This window comes from Octopus bimaculoides, chromosome 3 (genome assembly GCF_046866305.1).
Source record: "Octopus bimaculoides isolate indiv1 chromosome 3, ASM4686630v1, whole genome shotgun sequence".
In the NCBI taxonomy this organism is placed as follows: Eukaryota; Metazoa; Mollusca; class Cephalopoda; order Octopoda; family Octopodidae; genus Octopus; species Octopus bimaculoides.
Window position 1 is genome coordinate 79,018,647 of NC_142930.1, and position 19,615 is coordinate 79,038,261.

Here is a 19,615-nt window from a genome sequence, read left to right on the forward strand (position 1 = left end):
GCAAGAACAAAAAGTTTACCAGGGAACCGTGGAGTTAGCTACAAGGTTTATAAGTATTGCCCAAAATTGTGTTTACAACTATTTGCACTGATAAGGGAAATGTGGAAGAAGAAAGACCTAGCAGAACGATGGTGTTTAGCTGAAGGTATCTATTTAACTAAAGAAGAGAAAAAAATGCTAGGGCAATTCAAACCCATTTCACTACTAAATACCAATGGGAAAATCATGTTTGGAATCATTGCCAGGTGAATCATAAGATTCATACAGCATAATGGATATATTAATGAAGCAATCCAAAAGGCAGGGATCTCTGGATGCATAAAACATGCATTTGCCATCTGGGTAGCTATCAACTGTGCAAAACAACTGAAGAAAAACCTATACATTGTATGGCTAGATCTTGCCAATGCATATGGATCTGTTCCACACACACGAGTTCAAGCAGCTATGGACTTCTTTTTGATTCCAGAAGATGTCCAGCGAATGCTCATGTGTTACTATGATAAATTGAGGATGAGATTTACAGCAGGAAAGTTCACAACGGAGTGGCAACGGCTTGAAGTAGGTATTGCAGCCGGATGCACGATATCAGTCATCTTATTTGTGCTAGTCATGGAGATATTACTAAGATCAACAAACTGTGAGAAATCTGTTACAAAGACACCATTAAGTGCTTTTATAGACAACGTTACAGAATTTTCAGAAAGTAGAGAAGCAGCAGCTGGAACGTTAGAGCGATTGGACGAACTAATAAGATGGGCAACAATGAAACTCAAAACCAAAAAATCTCGAAGTGTGGCTTTTGTGAAAGGAGTCCAAAAAGAAGCGAAATTCAGGATAGGAGGTGAAGATATACCAACAGTGAAAGAACAACTAGTAAAAAGTCTCAGCAGATGGTACAAAGATTTACTAAATGATAAGAAGCAAAGCAAAGAAACATGCAATTTAGTGGAACAGGGACTAAATGCAATTGACAGAACAACATTACTGGGGAAATTCAAATGTTGGATACTACAATTTGGACTGTACCTAACGATAATGTGGCCATTGCAAATGTACGAAATAGCCTCGAGTAGAGTAGAAAGGATGGAACAAAGATGCAGTGTGTTAATCAGAAAATGGCTTGGTCTTCCAAAGCCACTGAATACAACTGCATGATATGGAAAACCCGTGCTGCAACTACTGATAACATCAATTGCTAAAGAATATAAGGCAGGAAAGGCAAGGACAATAATGATGCAAAGGTATTCGAAAGATCAGAACATCCAAGAAATGGAAAGCAGTAGAGGCAGTAAACAAGGTGATCAGAAAGCTAAGGCAAACTGATATAGTCGGAGTGATGCATGAAGCAAGAGCCAGTCTTGGGTTGCACAATTTCAAGCCATTTTGTAAAAGAGATGAAGGAGGCAGTGGTATATGAAGTGAGAAAGGAGGAAGAAGAAAGGCAAAATGTACATTTGGTGCAATGTAGTCAACAGGGACAGTGCCTGAGATGGGAGGAATATGTGGTCAGTTGCAGAATCTCATGGAAGGAACTTTGGGCTTGGGAACAAGCAAGAACATCCTTCCTGATCAAGTCAACCTTTGATGTTTTACCTTCACCAACGAATTTAGTCCGGTGGAACAAACAACTGATTAATGTAGATGCAGAAAGAAAGCGACGGTGAGACATGTTTTGTCAAACTGCAGTGTAGCACTAGACAGATATACATGGTGTCACAATCAAGTCCTCAGTGTCATAAGTGCAACACTCAGAGAGAAGATCAAGGGATATAATAGGGGAGAGTACCCAAAAGTGGAAAAGCGCAGAAGGATATACTTCCAAAAGGAGAGAAAAGGACATAAGGCCAGGCCTGCAAAGAAAGTATATGAGACAGACAAAAGATGGACGGGGTACTGGGAGCTGGCAGTGGATTTGGAAAGACTGTTAATATTTCCACTCATAAAAACAACAAAAAGACCAGACTTAATCCTATGGAACACAGAACGGAAACTTGGAATTTTGCAAGAGCTGACAGTGCCACGGGAAGAGAACAGCACTAATGCAGAGCAATGGAAGGAGAAGAGGTATGAGAGATTAATTGAAGAGTGTGGAGAACAGGGACAGACTGTCGAGTATTACCACCTGGCAGTGGGGGCTAAAGGCTTCATTTGAAAGGAAAATGGTGACGTTATTTAAAACAAGGTTTGCATTTTCAGGCTCAGAGCTGAGAAAAGTAATAAGGAGGATACAGAAGGCAGTCGACAAAGCCAGCTTCTATGTATGGCTGAAACAAGAAGACACAAAATGGCTTGAAAGCCATAACATGCCAACTGGGAAATCGCTTCACTAGGTGAGGCTGGCTGACACTTAAGTGGCATCGCTGATTGACAGGTGGGCCAAGGTAGCAATCTCGTACAGAGCACACCCTCCTGGTTCAAAGGCTGGTACCACCAAACAGCTGGTCGGCTCTAGCTGCTCGAACTGAAACTAACACGACATTGTTGGAAGGCAGGTCAAGAGGGTGCAGGCTAAAACTATGTGCCCTTTCTCTCTATTGGTTAGTTGAAGCTCAGACAGTGTCACATGACAGTTAGTTGGTGCTTGACTGCTGGAGCTTACCAGCAAATATTTAGAGGGAAATTTGGCAAGATGGTCATTCGCTCGCTGACATTCATTGACGCTGCATTGAAGAAACAAAAGGAAAAAGGCAAAAGAAGAAACACTCAACATCAGAGCTGAAGACTCCTCGGAAAGTGGGGTTCCAGCCATGCTGAAAACGGTAGAGGAGTTGGGGCTGAAACTGGATGTGGTTCCTCCTGATGATGTCTTTAGCCACTGGATCCTGTAAAGGACCTGTTGAGGTAGCAAACAATGAAACGTGGTTGGAATTTCTCCTTAGTAAAGTTAAGAAATCTAGTTGTTCAATTCTGTTTACTGTTGCTCTAAATCTCAAATTCCATCTCTTTATTTGTTTTGTTACCCACTATCTTAGCCAAATGTTCTATTGTTTCCTCTGTTGTAGCCCTAATTCTCGAAAATTTCATCTCTCTCAGTTTTGTTACCCACTATATTTTTGCTTGCCCAAATTATGTACATATCCTTGCTTTCCTATGTTGATTGTTAATTAGCGGTTTTCACTTTGTTTGTGGATATGTTACATTGCCTTTAGCTAGGGAATAGGGCATCCATAGTGTTTCGTTATCCATGGTGCACCTTCCCACTCCACCCTCACTACCTATACTGGAAGTCTTTCTCCTGGCATCTCTAATGGTTACCTATATGGAACACTCTCTCCATTTCCCCTCCATCCTTATCTAGTATCTATCTCCTGGTAAATGTGATTGTGAAGCGAATAAAATGACGGTGAAGTGTATGCAGATTGAAGCCTATTTGTATGTTTACGATGTCTGCCAAATGCACATGTGAGCTTTCTTTTCAGATGCAAAATGATGTCCCCCATCCCTGGGTCTTGCTGGCCCAATACTTCAGAGTTGGCACACTTAATGTTGGCACATTGAAAGGTAGGTTTGGTGAGATTCTTGAGATGTTAGAACGGAGGCGGTAGATTTGTGTTACATCCAAGAGGTAAGGTGGAGAGGAGGTTCCGCTAGGTTCCTCACAGGCAAAGAACATAGGTATAAGATTTTCTGGGTAGGGAACAGTGATGGGGTTGGGGGCATGGTTATACTCCTTGTTGAGAAATGGGTTGATGTGGTTGGTAATTAAAGTAGTCAGTCTGTGATAGAATACTTAAGCTTAGACTAGTGCTGCAACATGGAATAGCAACCATTATCTTGGCCTTTGCCCATCAGCCAGGTCTACCTGATGAACAGAAAGACCGATTTTATGACACCCTTTTGCAGATTACTTCGGCAATGAATGACAGACCTCTTTGTGGCTGGTGACTTCAATGGGCATGTTGGACAACATCCGGGGAGCTTCCATGGTGTGCATGGTGGCAACAGATTTGGTTCCTGCAATGAGGAGGAAACCAGGCTACTTGAGTTCTGTGATGCAAATGATCTTATGATCTGTAATACTAACTTCAGGAAACCCACCAGTCACCTGTTCACCTACCAGTCGAGTGGGCACACTAATCAGATTGATTACATTCTCACTAGGATATGAGAAAGATGGCTGCTTATAAACGCCAAAACTTTCCCAGGCGAAGAATGCACCCCACAACATAGGTTAGTTGTTTGTGTCTTCAGGATCAGGGCTAAATGGTTGCCCAGAAGATGATAAGTGTGGAAAAGAAGGGTCTGGAAGCTTAAGGATCTTCTGAATGGACAGAGATTTAGACATATTACTTGAAGCTTTTGACAAAGTAGAGGAAGATATAGTGTCATTTAACGTGGAGGACAACTGGAGGTTCCTTTGGGACAACCTGTTGAGGGCTACTGACCAGATCTGTGGTTGGTGCAAAGTCCTCTCTTGACCTAAGGTGACATGGTGGAATAATGTAGTTGACAGGGCCATTAGAGACAAGAAACAGGCTTGGAAGGACTGGAAGTCAGGTGGTAACAGGGAACTATATCAGATAGCCAGAAGAGAAGCTTGGAGACAGGTTTACATATGGATGATGTCAGCTGTGTGAAGAAATGTCACACTCGAACAGTGGGGGAAACCTGTGGAAGAAGTAGACCTAGGTAGACATGAGATGAGGTGGTGAAGCATAATCTCCGAATGTTGGGCCTCACAGAAGCAGTGACAAGTGATTGAGACCTTTGGAGATATGCCATGCTTGAGAAGACTTGTCAAGCCAAGTGAGGTTGTAGTCATGGCCGATGCCAGTGTCGTGTAACTGGCCCATTAAAAGCACCCTTCAAGTGTTGGGTAATATGCTGTTCTTGTGAAGACCTATCGAACCAAGTGAAATCATGTTCGTGGCTGATGCCAGTGGCACGTAAAAAGTACCTTTTGAGCGTTGGGCCTCATGGAGGCAGTGACAGGTGACCAAGACCCTTGGCAATATACTGTATTTTTAAGGCGGCAAGCTGGCAGAAATGTTAGCATGCCAGGCAAAATGCTTAGCGGTATTTCGTCTGTCTTTACATTCTGAGTTCAAATTTCGCCAAGGTCAACTTTGCCTTTCATCCTTTCGGGGCCAATAAATTAAGTGCCAGTGGTGTATTGAGGTCGATCTAATTGACTTGCTCCCTCCCCCAAAATTTCAGGCCTTGTGCCTAGAGTTGAAAAGGATATACTGTGCTTCTGTTGACCTGTCAAGCCAAGTGAGCTGATGCTGGTGTCAAGTCAATGGCACATAAAAATCATCCACTACACTGTCAGAGTGGTTGGTGTTAGGAAGGGCATCCAGCCATAGAAACCTTACTGAATCGGAGTGGAACCTGGAGCCTCCCCTTACAGTTTTCAGTCAAACTGTCCAACTCATGCCAGCATGGAAAGCAGACATTAAATGGAAAAAAAAAATTAATCACATAGGACTTGCATTCATGTTCCGTTTGACCTATTGTTACACAGGAATGCCAGTTTGAGAAGTAACATCAGTATACCTTCCTCTTTGTTCATTTTGTGCTTTTTTGCCAAATTGTGGTCAGATTTGTCAGTGACCATATTGAATTCTTGAGAAATTTTTCTCCTTTATGATATAAAAATCTAGAAAATATGTTCTTTTCTAAGTGGAAATTAACAATTAAATTTTCACTTTTATATTTCAGAATGATTATCTGATCTATCTCCATCAATTTTTATATCAAAATAAAGCTAAATCATTCCTCTTCATGATTGTATGATTTTCAACACATTGAGTTTTAGTGCTCCAGCACATAGAACTAGAATGAGGGCTACCATTCAGCAGTCAACAAAAAAAAAAAAAAAAGAAAAACGGGACAAACTTTGTGAATGGGTGGAAATATCAGTGATTGAGGGACCATGGCATGATATGTGTCAGATTTTGATCAAAATTATGAGAAGGAAGTTCACATCCAAAACTTTCAAATGATCTATAATTTTCAACAGGAAATATTTTGGCATGAAAATGATCAAGCAAAAAGGTTGTTTTTGCATGGTCAAACTGTGCTTGTCTCTCTTCAACAGTGCTCTATAGTGATGTTTAATAGAAGTAATTATGGAGGCATCAAATTGCTGGACCAAGTGATGAAAGTTGCAGAGAGAGTTATAACTCAAATTAATTAGGAACAGTTAGACTAGATGAAATGCAGTTTGGCTTTGTCGTGGGGTGAAGCACCACTGATGCTATTTTCATAATCAGGCAACTGCAGGAGAAGTATTTAGCTAAGAACAAGCCCTTGTATCTGGCATTTGTTAATCCAGAGGACTTTTTTGACCATCAACCCCCTTTAGCCACTTCTGCATCTTATTGCTGGAATATCTTTTATTGAAATTGACAACATCAGTGTGAGGTATGAGCATGGTAATCCTGAATTGATATCAGGCTGAATGTCAGTCAGTTTCAATCTCAAATTGCATCATTCCTCCAGGTTCAGGTAATGTCTATAAACAAACAGTTGACAGTCCGCATCCCCTCAATCACACCTCTCAGTCTTCAGTTACGATACAGATTATGACATCAGGCCTCAAATATTAGCGACTGCAGACTTCTCTCTGCAGCGAAAATTTATCATGTGTTCCCGCGTTTCATGGGGCTGACTAAGTATTTCAAGCAGTTCATCTGGGTGCGCTGGTCATTCGACCCCATGTAATTGCTTGTTAACCCCTAGGAGGTCTTTCGGATCCTTTTTGGCAACCCCTGTTCTAGAGAAAGCCTTTGACAAAGTACCTCACTCTGTGATATGGTGCTCTCTGAGAAAACTAGAGGTAGATGAATGGCCTATGAAAGCAGTACAGGGGTGCTGTTAGTAAGATAAGAGTTAGCTATGGGTACAGTGATGAATTGGGTGTAGTGGTAGGTGTTCACCAAAGCTTGGTTTTCTGCCCCTTCCTATTCGTCATTGTCCTCCAGACTATAACAAGAATTTAAGACTGGAAACACATGAGAACTACTATATGCTAATAATCTGGCCCTTGTAGCAGAATCTATAACAGAATTAGAAAAGAAATTCCAGGTGTGGAAACAGAACCTTGAATCAAAAAGTCTTAAAAGTCAACTTAGCAAAGGACCAAGGTCCTAGTAAGCAAGAAATTGGACAGGACCCTTCATCCTTGAAATAAATGGCCCTGCTTTGATATGTAGGAAGGGTGTAGGCAGAATTTCCATTCAATGTACTCAGTGCAAGCTGTGTACACACCAGAGGTGCAGTAAGGTTAACAGAGAAGGTAGTGCTTGTAATTGGAAAATGTACAGGAGCCATAAAGACCACAGATACATAGGAAACTGATTTTCTCTAATGTCCTGTTTACTCTCTGGAAGTCATAGATAATTTTTGCCCCTTAGAGAACCTAATTAACAGTGGAAGAGGTTGTACAGAAAGTGTAATTGCTAGAATAAGAATAGAAAAGAGAAAGTTCAGAGAGCTTTTACCTCTGTTGGCAACCAAAGGTCTCTCTCCTCAAGTGAAAGGATAGTTATATGATGTATGTGTATGAATTGCAATGCTACATTGTAATGAGACAGAGGATATGCGAAAACTGGAGAGGAATGAAGCTGATATGTTTCATTGGACAAGTAGTGTTGGTGTGCATGTGCTTCAGAGCATTAGTTTATTGAGAGACAACTTAGGCATAAGAGGAATAATATGCAATGTGCAAGAGAAATGACTGCACTGGTTTGGTCATATAATGTGGAGGGATGAGGAGAGTTGCATAAAGAAGTGCTGATTGCTTAAAGTGGAGGGAAGTTGTGGAAGATATGGGACGAAGTATTGGAGGCTGAGCCTTATGAAGGAGATGAGAGAGGACTGAGCTATGTAGCTCCATGTTGTACTCAAGAAGACCCATCCACCACAACAGAATTGATATCCTGAGACCAAAGTGCCACATAAAAGGCACTAATGCTGGTGCCATGTAAAAAACACCCAGTACAATCTGTAAGAAAAAAAACCCTGTCAGATATGCACACACATGCTAGAAAACACTCAAAGAAGATAACACTTGCACCTTCACACATGTGAACATACACACCCACAGAACTGATTCAACCATAAACACACACTAACTATTACACTCGCATGCGTCTGCACATACATATGCTCTCTCTCTCTCTCTCTTTCTAACATATACACATACAAGCAGATACTCACACAAACACATGTGCATGCAGATTCTCACACACACCTATCCTGTTCTTTCCTACCCCTCCCAACATAAAAAAGCTATACTCTCAACCCATAAATCTTCAGCAGACAAGAAACTGAGCAAAATGACAAAAGAATGAACCCTTAAAAAGGTTACAGATGGCTAGTGCAACATACACCTGCAAACTCCTACTAGTAGTCACCTGGATGTACACACACATACACACACACAAGATCAATTCTCCTTGGAGGGAGTAGGGAAGTCATAGGTGACTGAAAAGGTCATGAACAGCAACAAAGGAACTTCAATGAACAAACAAACAACTAATAGGTTATTTAACCAACATGTTAAACAAATGATTGATTAGTTGTTAGATATTCGATTAATTTACTAATAATAATAATAGAGAAATTGAATTGAACCTGTACTTGTGTTGTTATTATTAGCCTAATGACTCTCCCAGGATACAACAATACATATGTGTGTGTATGTCTTACAAGTTTTGTGATGTATGACAAGTTGTAAGAGGTGGTTGAGGTTCAACTTGTGTCATATGCCTGGGCATTTCGATTTTCATGTGACTTACCTCTTACAACTTGTTTCATATGTCACAAAATTTGTAAGACAGTATCTGGACTTAAAAGACATATGCTAGTTCACAAAAATATTCCTTCAAAAGGGCAAAGATGTAGAAGAAATTTGAATATTTGTCACTTGTTTCAAGCCCTGTCAGTTAGTAACTGATCTCAAGGGAGGGATTGTGCTGTGTGGTGTGTGTGTTGATAGGATGGCTATCATCTGTCAAGATGAAGCAATCATTATCTACATATATGCGTGCGCGTGTGTGTGTATATATATGTATGTGTGTGTGTGTGTATATATATATTTTGATCTTATTGATGCTGCTGTTGGTTAGTAATATATCTTTATAGGGAATTCGTTTTTTTTAAAAATTTTTGTTCTTGTTTATAAAAGAAAATCATCTTCAAGCAACTTTGTACAGATGGATTTTTAAGCACTATTTTCTAAACCATAGGAAAATAAGTGGGCATTGCCAACCAGTACCCTCTTTTGGCCACGCCATTTTTACTGTTTTTCTTCAGTGCACTCATAGATCCTCCCACTACCTCCAGTGGGGGAGGGGGTACCATCCACTTTGGGTAATCACTGCTCTAGTCTAATAACATAATGGGATGTTTAAAATGAGTTCGTGATATATGTTCACTACTTGTAAGAGTACACATTTTGCTTATCATAATATCTTTCTGAGTTTTCAAATTTGAAGTAAATTGTGAACTTCACATTAATAAATTGTTATATAAACTAAGACTTAACTCTTATAAAGATTACCTGTCCTATTAGAGTGTAAAATGAGTTGGAACTAGCAGTAAACTACATGTTACTGATAGTGTTTTAGTATTAAAGATGTCTGTTGCTGAGGGATCTGTTTCTCAGATTATTTCTCATCTTGTCAAGGATTATTTTTTTTTTTGCCTTGCCTTATCTACAATAAAACCATTAAGTTCACAATAAAGTAAACATCTAACCTTATTAAAACCCATTTAAGATCGTCTAATGAAGTTATTTTTGTAAATCCTTTCAAAACTTTGATTATTTTCAAAGTTACTGAAACATAAACTGTATATTTCATTAGAAATATAGTCATAAAAGGGTTACGATATTGAAAAGTGTCATAAACTATAGTTTCTATTTCATTTTTTTGTTAAAGTGTAAATACGCTATTGGGTATGATGTACAAGAAAGTGTAGTTGTATTAAGAGGTGAAGGATTAAGAATCAAAATGACCTGGGACTTCAAAAGTTGACTGTTGTTATGGTGTTGTTTGTTGTGAAGATAATCCCTCAAAAATTGATATTGATTCAATATTTTACTAAAATGGTTTTGTAAATATCAGCTAACATGCAAACATGAAACAGAAAGTTGTTTCTTTTAACTGTTTAAGGCAGAGTAGGGAAGAAGAATGTAAAATAGCTGTTAAGATAAAGGGGAATTTACAAATAGCTATAATGGCTAAACGAGTGGTTCTTAACCTTTTTACTACCATGCCTCCCCTAAGAATTTATCCTATTCTCTACACCCTGCTTGCATCTATGAATAAAATTCCCTCCCAGATTTTAAGTGAAATCTAAAATATGTTTTTAGTCTTTTTATTGAATATGAATTAGTTATATTATACAAAATATGTATAATTTTATATATAATCACATTATATAAAAAGTGAGATTCTTGTCACTGCTTTTTAGCTACAAGATCTTGAATGCCAGAAAGTGCACAATGTAATTCTTTTCAATGTTCAGCTTGTTTCTGTACTTGGTCTTGACAGCGAGCATGGAAAATGCAGCTTCACAAAGATACATGGATCCAAACATAGCTAAAATCTGAAGAGCCTGATGTGAGATCAGAGGGTAAACAGGAAGGTACTTGATCCAGAACATCTCAAAATTCCTTTCTTTGAAGTCTTCCTTAGCTGGGGAGTTAAACTTCAGCTCAAGAAACTCCTCTTACACTTCTTCCAAAATGTCAGTCACATCACACTGAAATGGTTTCCTGATGAATTTCCAAGCTTCATGCTTTTCATCTATGTCTGGGAAGTATCCAATGAATTCTGTTTTCAAGTCAGATGAGTGATTATTTGTTTCTTTAACTCAGAATCAAGGTTACCGTGAATGAGAGCAGAATCCAAGTAACTAAAATTGACTGTATTTCTCTGTTGAATTCTACATTTCCAGAGGTTGAGTTTGGTCATGAATGTTCGAATGGTGTTATGGTACGTGAGAATGTTGAAAGTTTTTCCCTTGTAGTTTAAGGTCGAGAGCATTCAACGCTTCAAAGATGTCTACCAGGTAAGCTAGAGATAGCTGAAAGCCTTCAGACTGGAACTTGTCATGGAGAACTGTCTTCCGTTGCAAATCTAGAAATATTGCTACTTCTCATAGTTCATAAAGCTGTCCAAGCATGTTCCCCTTTGATAGCCATTGTACGTTCCTGTGAAAAAGCAATGCTTCATGTTCAGATTCCATATCTTTACACAAAAGTTTTTAAAAAATAACTGTTTAAGGCTCTACGTTTAACAAAGTTGACAACCTTGATAGTCACGTTCAGGACATTTCTCATTTCAGTAGGTAAGGTTCTGGATGCTAATGTTTCATGATGAAGTATACAGTGTGTACCTACAACAGATGGATTTTTTTTTTCACTTTAGTAATGAATCCAGACTGCAGACAAAGCCTGGCTGGAGCTCCATCAGTGCACACCCCTACCAACAAATCCCACAAAAGTTGGTTTTCCTGAAAGAAGTTTGATACATCACGAAAAATAGCTGCTGCTATTGTACAACTATCCATAGGGTGACAGGACAACATTTCCTCTTTTACACAGTTGCCTGACACAAAACGAGCATATACCAGCAGCTGAGAACACTGAGCGATGTCAGTCGTTTTGTCATACTGGAGAATTTCTTACTTGGTTGAGAATTTGATCTTTGTCTTGAGACAAGTCGTTGATCCTTCCCTTGACTGTATTGTTTGACAGTGAAATCTGGGAAAGCTTGTTTGCACTATCTTTTCACGAGAATGAGTTCTGCTGCACAGATTAGACTTGGTTTTATGAGAGACTCTTCAATCTTATGGCTCTTCTTGCTCTTTGCAATCAATATGGCGATCTCATAGGAAGCCTCAACAGCCATTGAAGTTTGTTGCTGAAATGCCCTGCTACTGTCCAACTTAGCTTGCTTTAAGGAATATCTTTTTGTTTCAAAGAACGTCTTGGGCTTGTCTTCAAGTGTCGTTCCAAGTGTGAGTGTCGCATCCCATCATCGATCAAAGTTTTGTAACATATCGCACACTGAGGGATTTCTGTGTCACCCTTTTGGAGGGACACAAATCCAAATCAAATATATTTACCAAGATATTTCCATTTGTTTGCACTCATTACGAATTATTTGATGTGCAGTGGACGACACAGATATGTGAACAAGAGATAAGGCACGTTTAAGGTAATGTCAAGGCCCAAGTTAGAACACTTAGAGTAAAAAGTTCTGAAAACAAATTAAAACAAAAATTTTGGAATAAAAGTTAAATTAACAGAAAAGTTATATAGAAAATTTGTACAATAAAATATTGTATTTATTTGTATGAAAACATAAAACATAAAAAAGTTTTGTTTAAAAAAGATTTTGCATAGTTTTTAGTTTTATGTAATACTTTCTGTAAGATTTCAATCTGAATTTTAGTTGAACATTTGGCTTTATATTATTATTTTTTTTTCTTTCAAAAAATTTACTATATTTTTAACAGAAACGTTTAATATTTAAAATTTTGGTTTTATTGTTAAAATTTATTTTTCTAATCTGTTTTAATTTTTTTGAGACTTTATTAAATTGAGCGATAGTAGAACTTATTACATACTTTCTGTTTTATTTCCTATTTTTAAATTTGTCATACTTTTCATCTTGCTAAAATTTAAGAATAATTTTCAATTTTTTAAATTAAGTTAATATTTCTTAGTATGTTACTATAATGATTAGATAATGTTTCAGCATGTCTCTTGATTTTTAAGAACCACATTATTTCATATATATGAAAACTGTGGATCAAACTTGTTTATAATCTATTAACTGAAAAAAATATTTGTCTTTACATGATAATAATATCTAAGCTTTATACCAGTGGTTCTTAGTTTGAAACTTGTAACAAAAAAAAAAAAAATTACAAAATAAAGGCAAATGTTAAAACTACAATTCAGAATTAGTGAGGGTTTTGAGGGATATGAAGTGGGGGTCAATAAGTACAGAAAATGGTAAACGTGGCCATGATAGAGTAAGGAAACTAATGTCATAAGGCGGTACTTATGCATTTTTTCATAAACTTCTCATTATTTGACCTTGCTTTTTCTCAAGGGCTCATGTGCCTCTTGGAAATTGCTGATGTCCCGCCTCTCCCAGTTTAAGAACCACTGGGCTAAACAAACAATAATAGCTGATTTAAAAAAGATAAATAAAAATTATGTTATCAAAACAACTAATCTTGTAATTTCATCGATATATAAACAAATGAATGATATATCATTCATTTGATTTGTGTCCCTCCAAAAGGGTGACACAGAATTTGGTAGTTGGACAAACAACTTCTCAGTTATCACACTTCTAACCTTTGTAGCATAACATAACATGTAATTGGGGAAATATTGATTGAAAACATAACTGCTCTCATAATAATTACTGTCAAGTCAATTTTAGTAACTCTCGCTAAGAGTAAAAGGTAGACTGTATGACATATGTGTATGAACAGCCATGCAACATGGACTGTGACTGCTGAGAACATATGTAAGCTTGCAAGGAATAAGGCCAGTATGCTCAGCTGGATGTGTAATGTCAGTGTGCATACTCGACAGAGTGTAAGTGCCTTGAGAGAAAAGTTGGACCCAAGAAGCATCAGAAGTGGTGTGCAAGAGAGCCGACTGTGCTGGTATGGTCATGTGGTGAGAATGGATGAGGATAGCTGTGTGAAAAAGTGCCACACCTTTTGGAACCTGTGGAAGAGGTAGACCCAGGAAGACCTGGGATGCAGTGGTGAAGTATGACCTTCAAACATTAGGCCTCACCGAGGCAATGACTAGTGATCGAGACCTTTGGAAATATGCTGTGCTTGAGAAGACCCGGCAAGCCAAGTGAGACCATAACTCGTGGTCTATGCGAGGGGGTGTAACCAGCCTACTTATGCATACCTTTACTTCATTGGACACTAAACTCTGCTTGCGAAGACCTGTTGAGGCAAGTGAAATTGAAATCAAATTCAATGACAGCACTGCATGTCTGGCATCCATGCTAGTAGAGCACTAAGAGCACCATTCGAGTGTAATCGTTGCCAGGGCCACTGACTGGCCCCTGTGCCGGTGGCATGTAAAAAGCACCATTCGAGCGTGATCGTTACCAGTGTCGCCTTACTGGCACTTGTGCTAGTGGCATGTGAAAAACAATATTGGAGTGAGGTCGTTGCCAGTGTCCCTGGACTGGTTCCTGTGCAGGTGGCACATGAAAAACACCATTTGAGCGTGGCACGTAAAAGCACCCACTACACTCTCGGAGTGGTTGGCGTTAGGAAGGGCATCCAGCTGTAGACACTGCCAGATCAGATTGGAGCCTGATGCAGCCATCTGGCTCGCCAGTCCTCAGTAAAATCAGAAAAAAATGATGATGAAATAACAAAATTTGTATCATTAACACAATTTGATATGATTAAAATTCTGATACTATCAGTCAGAATGTGTAGAAATCAAAAATCTACCTTGTTACTTAGAAAGCAGTTGCAAGAAAAACTTCAAAAACACAACAAATGGTTAGAAAATAAAGCTGAACATGGTTGTCACTGTGTTGCAAATGTAAGCAACACATACACACACATGATAAGCCTCTTTTGGGTTTTTTCCACCAAATTTACACAAACAGTTTGGTTAGCCCAGGTTTATAGTAGAGGGCACTTGTCTAAGGTGCTGTGCAGCAGGACTGAACCTGGAACTATGTGGCTGTGAACTACCATAACTATGCCCCTATTATACCAATTATTATAATCTTAACAGTTCTTGTTAGTAATATTTTTTTAATTTTAATTTGTTGTATTACTCAAGTGAGCCATATAAGGCAAAATATATCTTACTACTAGACAATGTTTCTTTAAGAGCATTTGCTCTTACAATGATTTAGAAAATGTTTTTTGTATTATCATTTTGTCAAATTTGTGTTTAAACTGTTTCTTGTTCTTTCTCTGCTTACTCTGTTTCTCACTTTTAGGAAGTAAAAGAGTTCATTGGTGGACATAGCATTTCCAACATTGTAATCAGCAAGAAATCTCGTCATGGTATGTTGCTGCTATCTCATTCCTTTCTTAATAGATAAAAAAAAATTTTTTTTTTTCTTTTTCAATTTTAGAAATTTTATGAAAACGATTTAAAATAATATATGTTGTTCATTTTGGAAAAGTTACAACCCAAGAATTTTAATATTCATACCTGTATGTGTATATTTAGTCACACATGTGTGTGTGTACAATACAGTTTTCCCTTTTACTTAATTAGCTTAACCTGAACAGGTTTGTGGTTTTACTGTAGTGAGATGTTATTGCTGCTGGGCACTATCTCTACAGCTCAACAGACAGGTAACTAAAGGAGTAAATTAAACCCAAGTAAATTTTTAAAGGCCATATCTATACTACTTTTCCAATGTTATTGATACTTATGGAAATAACTCTTGGAAGCAGTCCATTGAACAAAATTTTGTAGATATAAATTGTCTCCCTGACAAATCCCCTACTGTAATGATAATGATAGCAACAGTGTATCAGTAGGTTAATTATCTAAATAACAAGTATTAATTGAAGCTTAGTAATTTGAAATGATTAGGAAATATAGGCAGCAATCTTTCATTGTATAATTAATGTTGCTAGAATATATATACCTTGATACAAGATAAAATAAAAGGATTGATCACAAACAAAATTACAGTGATATCTTGCAGTACGAGTTTAATTTGCTCCATGACTGAGTTCGTTTTACGATGTACTCATTTTACAAACCAATTTTCCCCATAAAAATTAACTAAAATATTAATCCATTCCAGCCCCCCAAAACCACCCAAAAACAATTTTCATGGGTTCTAAAACAAAAGATGTAGTTACAAGTCAAAAGAGAATGCAAAAGAAATATGTAAACTGGTTTTATTAACTGAATTACTTTAAAGATGGGACGGTATATGTGCAAGGAAGACAATAGAGCAGGAAGGACGAGGATTACTGTTTGGAAAGAGAATCTCCTTGCATTAAGACTTCAGGAAGAACAATTTTTGGTTGGATTTTGAGTCACTTACTGCAGATTTCCATTCGTACTTCAAAACAAATATTCGCACAAGCCTTGGCTCATACAGCCAATTACTCATACAATGAGGTTCTACTGTATTATACTGTGAGGTTCTACTGTATTATAAAATTGTCATATTATTGAAGAGAATAGAATTAGGTAAATAAATATATAGACTCATAAAAAGTGAAATAGATTCCTTCATGTAAGGAAATAGAGATTACATACAATGAAGAAAAAAGATGGTTTGCACAAAATAATTTTCAATTAATGAAAGAATACAAAAAATATATTTGTATGTTGAAAAGAAATAAATTTATTTAGACTGCAAAGAAAGAAAGTCTAAACTGTCAATTGAAATTGCATTCCCATGGTGAATCCCTGGCTAATCAATATCGCAGAAACAAAATAAAAAAGTGCAAGAGGTTTATAGAAAAAAATATTGTTTTGAAGATATTGAGACAATCAGCTTTCTGATGTCTAGTTTTCACAAAGAAAAAATATACCTACAGATGTTAACAACTGAACTATAGATGTTGATTGCCATGCTGTATCTCGCGCATCCTTCTGAATCAGTCACTACTTGGTGGAATATGCAGTTAAGGTCCCACACCAGATTAAAGTTTGGGATGTTGGATGTGTAGGCTGATCTAAAATATTTGATCTGCTTCCTTTGTGACATAGGTTTGTAGAAGCAGAGTTGATTGGGATTATATCAAATGTGTACCAGTCTTAGAAAATGATAGTGGTATTACCATAAAAATCCTTCATAGGCTCTTGTTTGGCTGATACCGCCTTTCTGGCCTTCATGCTGGTGGCACGTAAAAGCACCTACTACATTCTCTGAGTGGTTGGTGTTAGAAAGGGCATCCAGCTGTAGATTGGAGCCTGGTGTAGCCATCTGGTTTCACCAGTCCTCAGTCAAATCGTCCAACCCATGCTAGCATGGAAAACGGACATTAAACGACGACGATGATGATGATGATATATATATATCTTTTATCTCTTTCAGTCATTTGACTGTGGCCAGGCTGGGGCACTACCTTCAAGGGCTTTAGTTGAAGAAATTGAACCTGGGATTTTTTTTTTAAGTCTGGTACTTATTTTATTGCTCTTTCTTGCCAAACTACTAAGTTATGGGAACATAAACACACCAACACCAGTTGTCAAGTGGTGGTGGTGGACAAGCAGACAAAAAACACATGTGTATGTATGTATGTGTATATATATATATATATATATATATATATATATATATATATATATATGTGTGTGTGTGTGGTTGGCGTTAGGAAGGGCATCCAGCTGTAGAAACTCTGCCAAATTTAGATTGGAGCCTGGTGTTGCCATCCGGTTTCACCAGTCCTCAGTCAAGTCGTCCAACCCATGCTAGCATGGAAAGCGGACGTTAAACGATGATGATGATGATGTGTGTATATATATATAAGTAAAAAATGGAAAACAAAACAATAAATTGAGCAGTTATAAATTCAATTCAAATATTTTTTATAAACAAATGACACATCTCATAAATTACAGCTGTTTCTGCTTCATGAATAAAACAAAGTTTTTCAAGAATAATCAAATCCATTTAAATATGTAATGATGCTTCATCAGATAGACATATCTGCTTCAATATTTAATGAAAAATATCATTTGAAAATATTTCTAACTGCTAAGGCTTTACAAAAACGCTTTATAAGAGCGAGCTCAATCATAAATAAGTAAATAATCTCACTGAAATTACATAAATTCCTAAATTTAAATCTATAAATATTCAGTTCTATAACCGATTTTATTGCACAATACAGAAGTTCATACATACATATTTATATATACTTGTATATACACACACATACGCCTATCATTTGTGTATACATACATACACACATGTACATATACACAAATGCATATTCACATACACAAGTTTAGTTATTCATCTATATATATATATTTTTTTTTTTTTTTACAGTTTACATACATATACAATTCATACACACATGTATCTATTTATGTTAAAACATTTTATATATTAATTCAAATGTAAATATTATGAATCTATTACAATGCAGGGGAGATAACTATTTTTCTATTTATAGAAACAACGAAAAACAAAACCAACGTGATACGGTGAATGAAAAAGCCATTTAAATATATACATACAACAAAGACAAAGTAATACAATACAAACAAAATGTCCCACATACTAACAACGAGCCAAAACAACAAATTAAATGAAATAAATACTCTATATCTACATTATTCATTTACTCACATACATATACATATCAATACTTACTTATAAACATATATATATATATATATATATATATATATATGACTGACTTCTTTCAGTTTCCGTCTACCAAATCCATGCACAAGACTTTGGTCAGTCTATGGCTATAGTAGAAGACATTTACTCAAGATGCCATGCAGCAGGATAGAACCTGGAACCATGTGGTTAGGAAGCAAGCTTCTTACCACACAGCCATGTCTGCGCTGCACACATGCACACTATTTGCCAGCATATAAGATGCACACACCCTTATATTACAAGTATATTTTATGGAATAAAACAAAATACACTCATAATGCACTTACTGAAAGAGATTTTAAATTGGTTTTGTAGAACATGTATGATTGTGTGCATGTAAATACAATGCTGTTGACAGTATACTGGAATAAAGTACAAAATCATAAGTTTATCATAGGTAAAGGACATTATATGAGTGTTTTTCCGCATTATCTTCTTTCAGACCAACTGCATAGTTAATATTTTGGTGAAAAGGATTATCATACAGGAATGTGATGTTTTATGTTGCTACAATTGGCCATCAGGGTGATGCACATCTGCTATTGTTTTGTAATCGCTCACTCATTGTAAATAGCTGACTGGCAGATGAAAGTTTAACATTTCTTTCTTCCTTCTTGAAGCATTTTCGTTTAGATAATTAAAAATGCTTCTTAAAAGTAACGCAGTCATAAGACACAGATATGAGGTGCAGGTTATGTGTGCTGGGGAAAGATGTATTGTGAGATGATTTGACCTCTACATAACTGTTGATTTATTCTAAGCAAATTTTCTTAAGTTTGTGTGAACAGTCTGTGATATTTTGGTTTGTTTTCAATATTTTTTTTTATACACTGGCATGTTCATTGTACCCTTTTTTATTGAGAAGTGAGTAGATTTCCAGGATGCTCATATTTGACCATTGAAGTTGTGAATTAGACATGCGATTACTCTGTTTTACTATTGACACACTTGAAGTAACCTCATTAATTAGCTGTTCCTTTTCCCTCATCACAATGATACATTGATACATAACCAGTGAAAGATAATTCTCACATGGAATTGAAATTGATATTGCATGCCAATGAAATTATTCATCAGTACATACTGGTCCTGCCAGTATACAGTTGTATATTATACTACCCACAGTGTCAATTTAGTTATATTTGAACATTCAGGAGCACACATTTCAATCTCATGGAAGCGCATATTGGACAATCTATGTATATGCTATTTGCTTGCAATGTTACACAGCCAAACCAGTGCATAATGGGTAAATACTTTGAAAGTAAAGT

At 37.0% G+C, this 19,615-nt stretch overlaps 1 protein-coding gene across 8 annotated transcripts in view; it reads left to right on the forward strand.

The window, feature by feature from the left end:
• LOC106880075 (uncharacterized) overlaps positions 1-19,615 on the forward strand; it is a 144,849-nt gene that overhangs the window by 18,339 nt on the left and 106,895 nt on the right. For all 8 annotated transcript variants that reach the window (XM_052966297.2, XM_089349300.1, XM_052966301.2 and 5 more), the window contains exon 2: positions 14,970-15,036. In XM_052966297.2, coding sequence (XP_052822257.1) covers positions 14,970-15,036 — 67 coding nt within the window. The remainder of the gene's footprint in view (positions 1-14,969; positions 15,037-19,615) is intronic.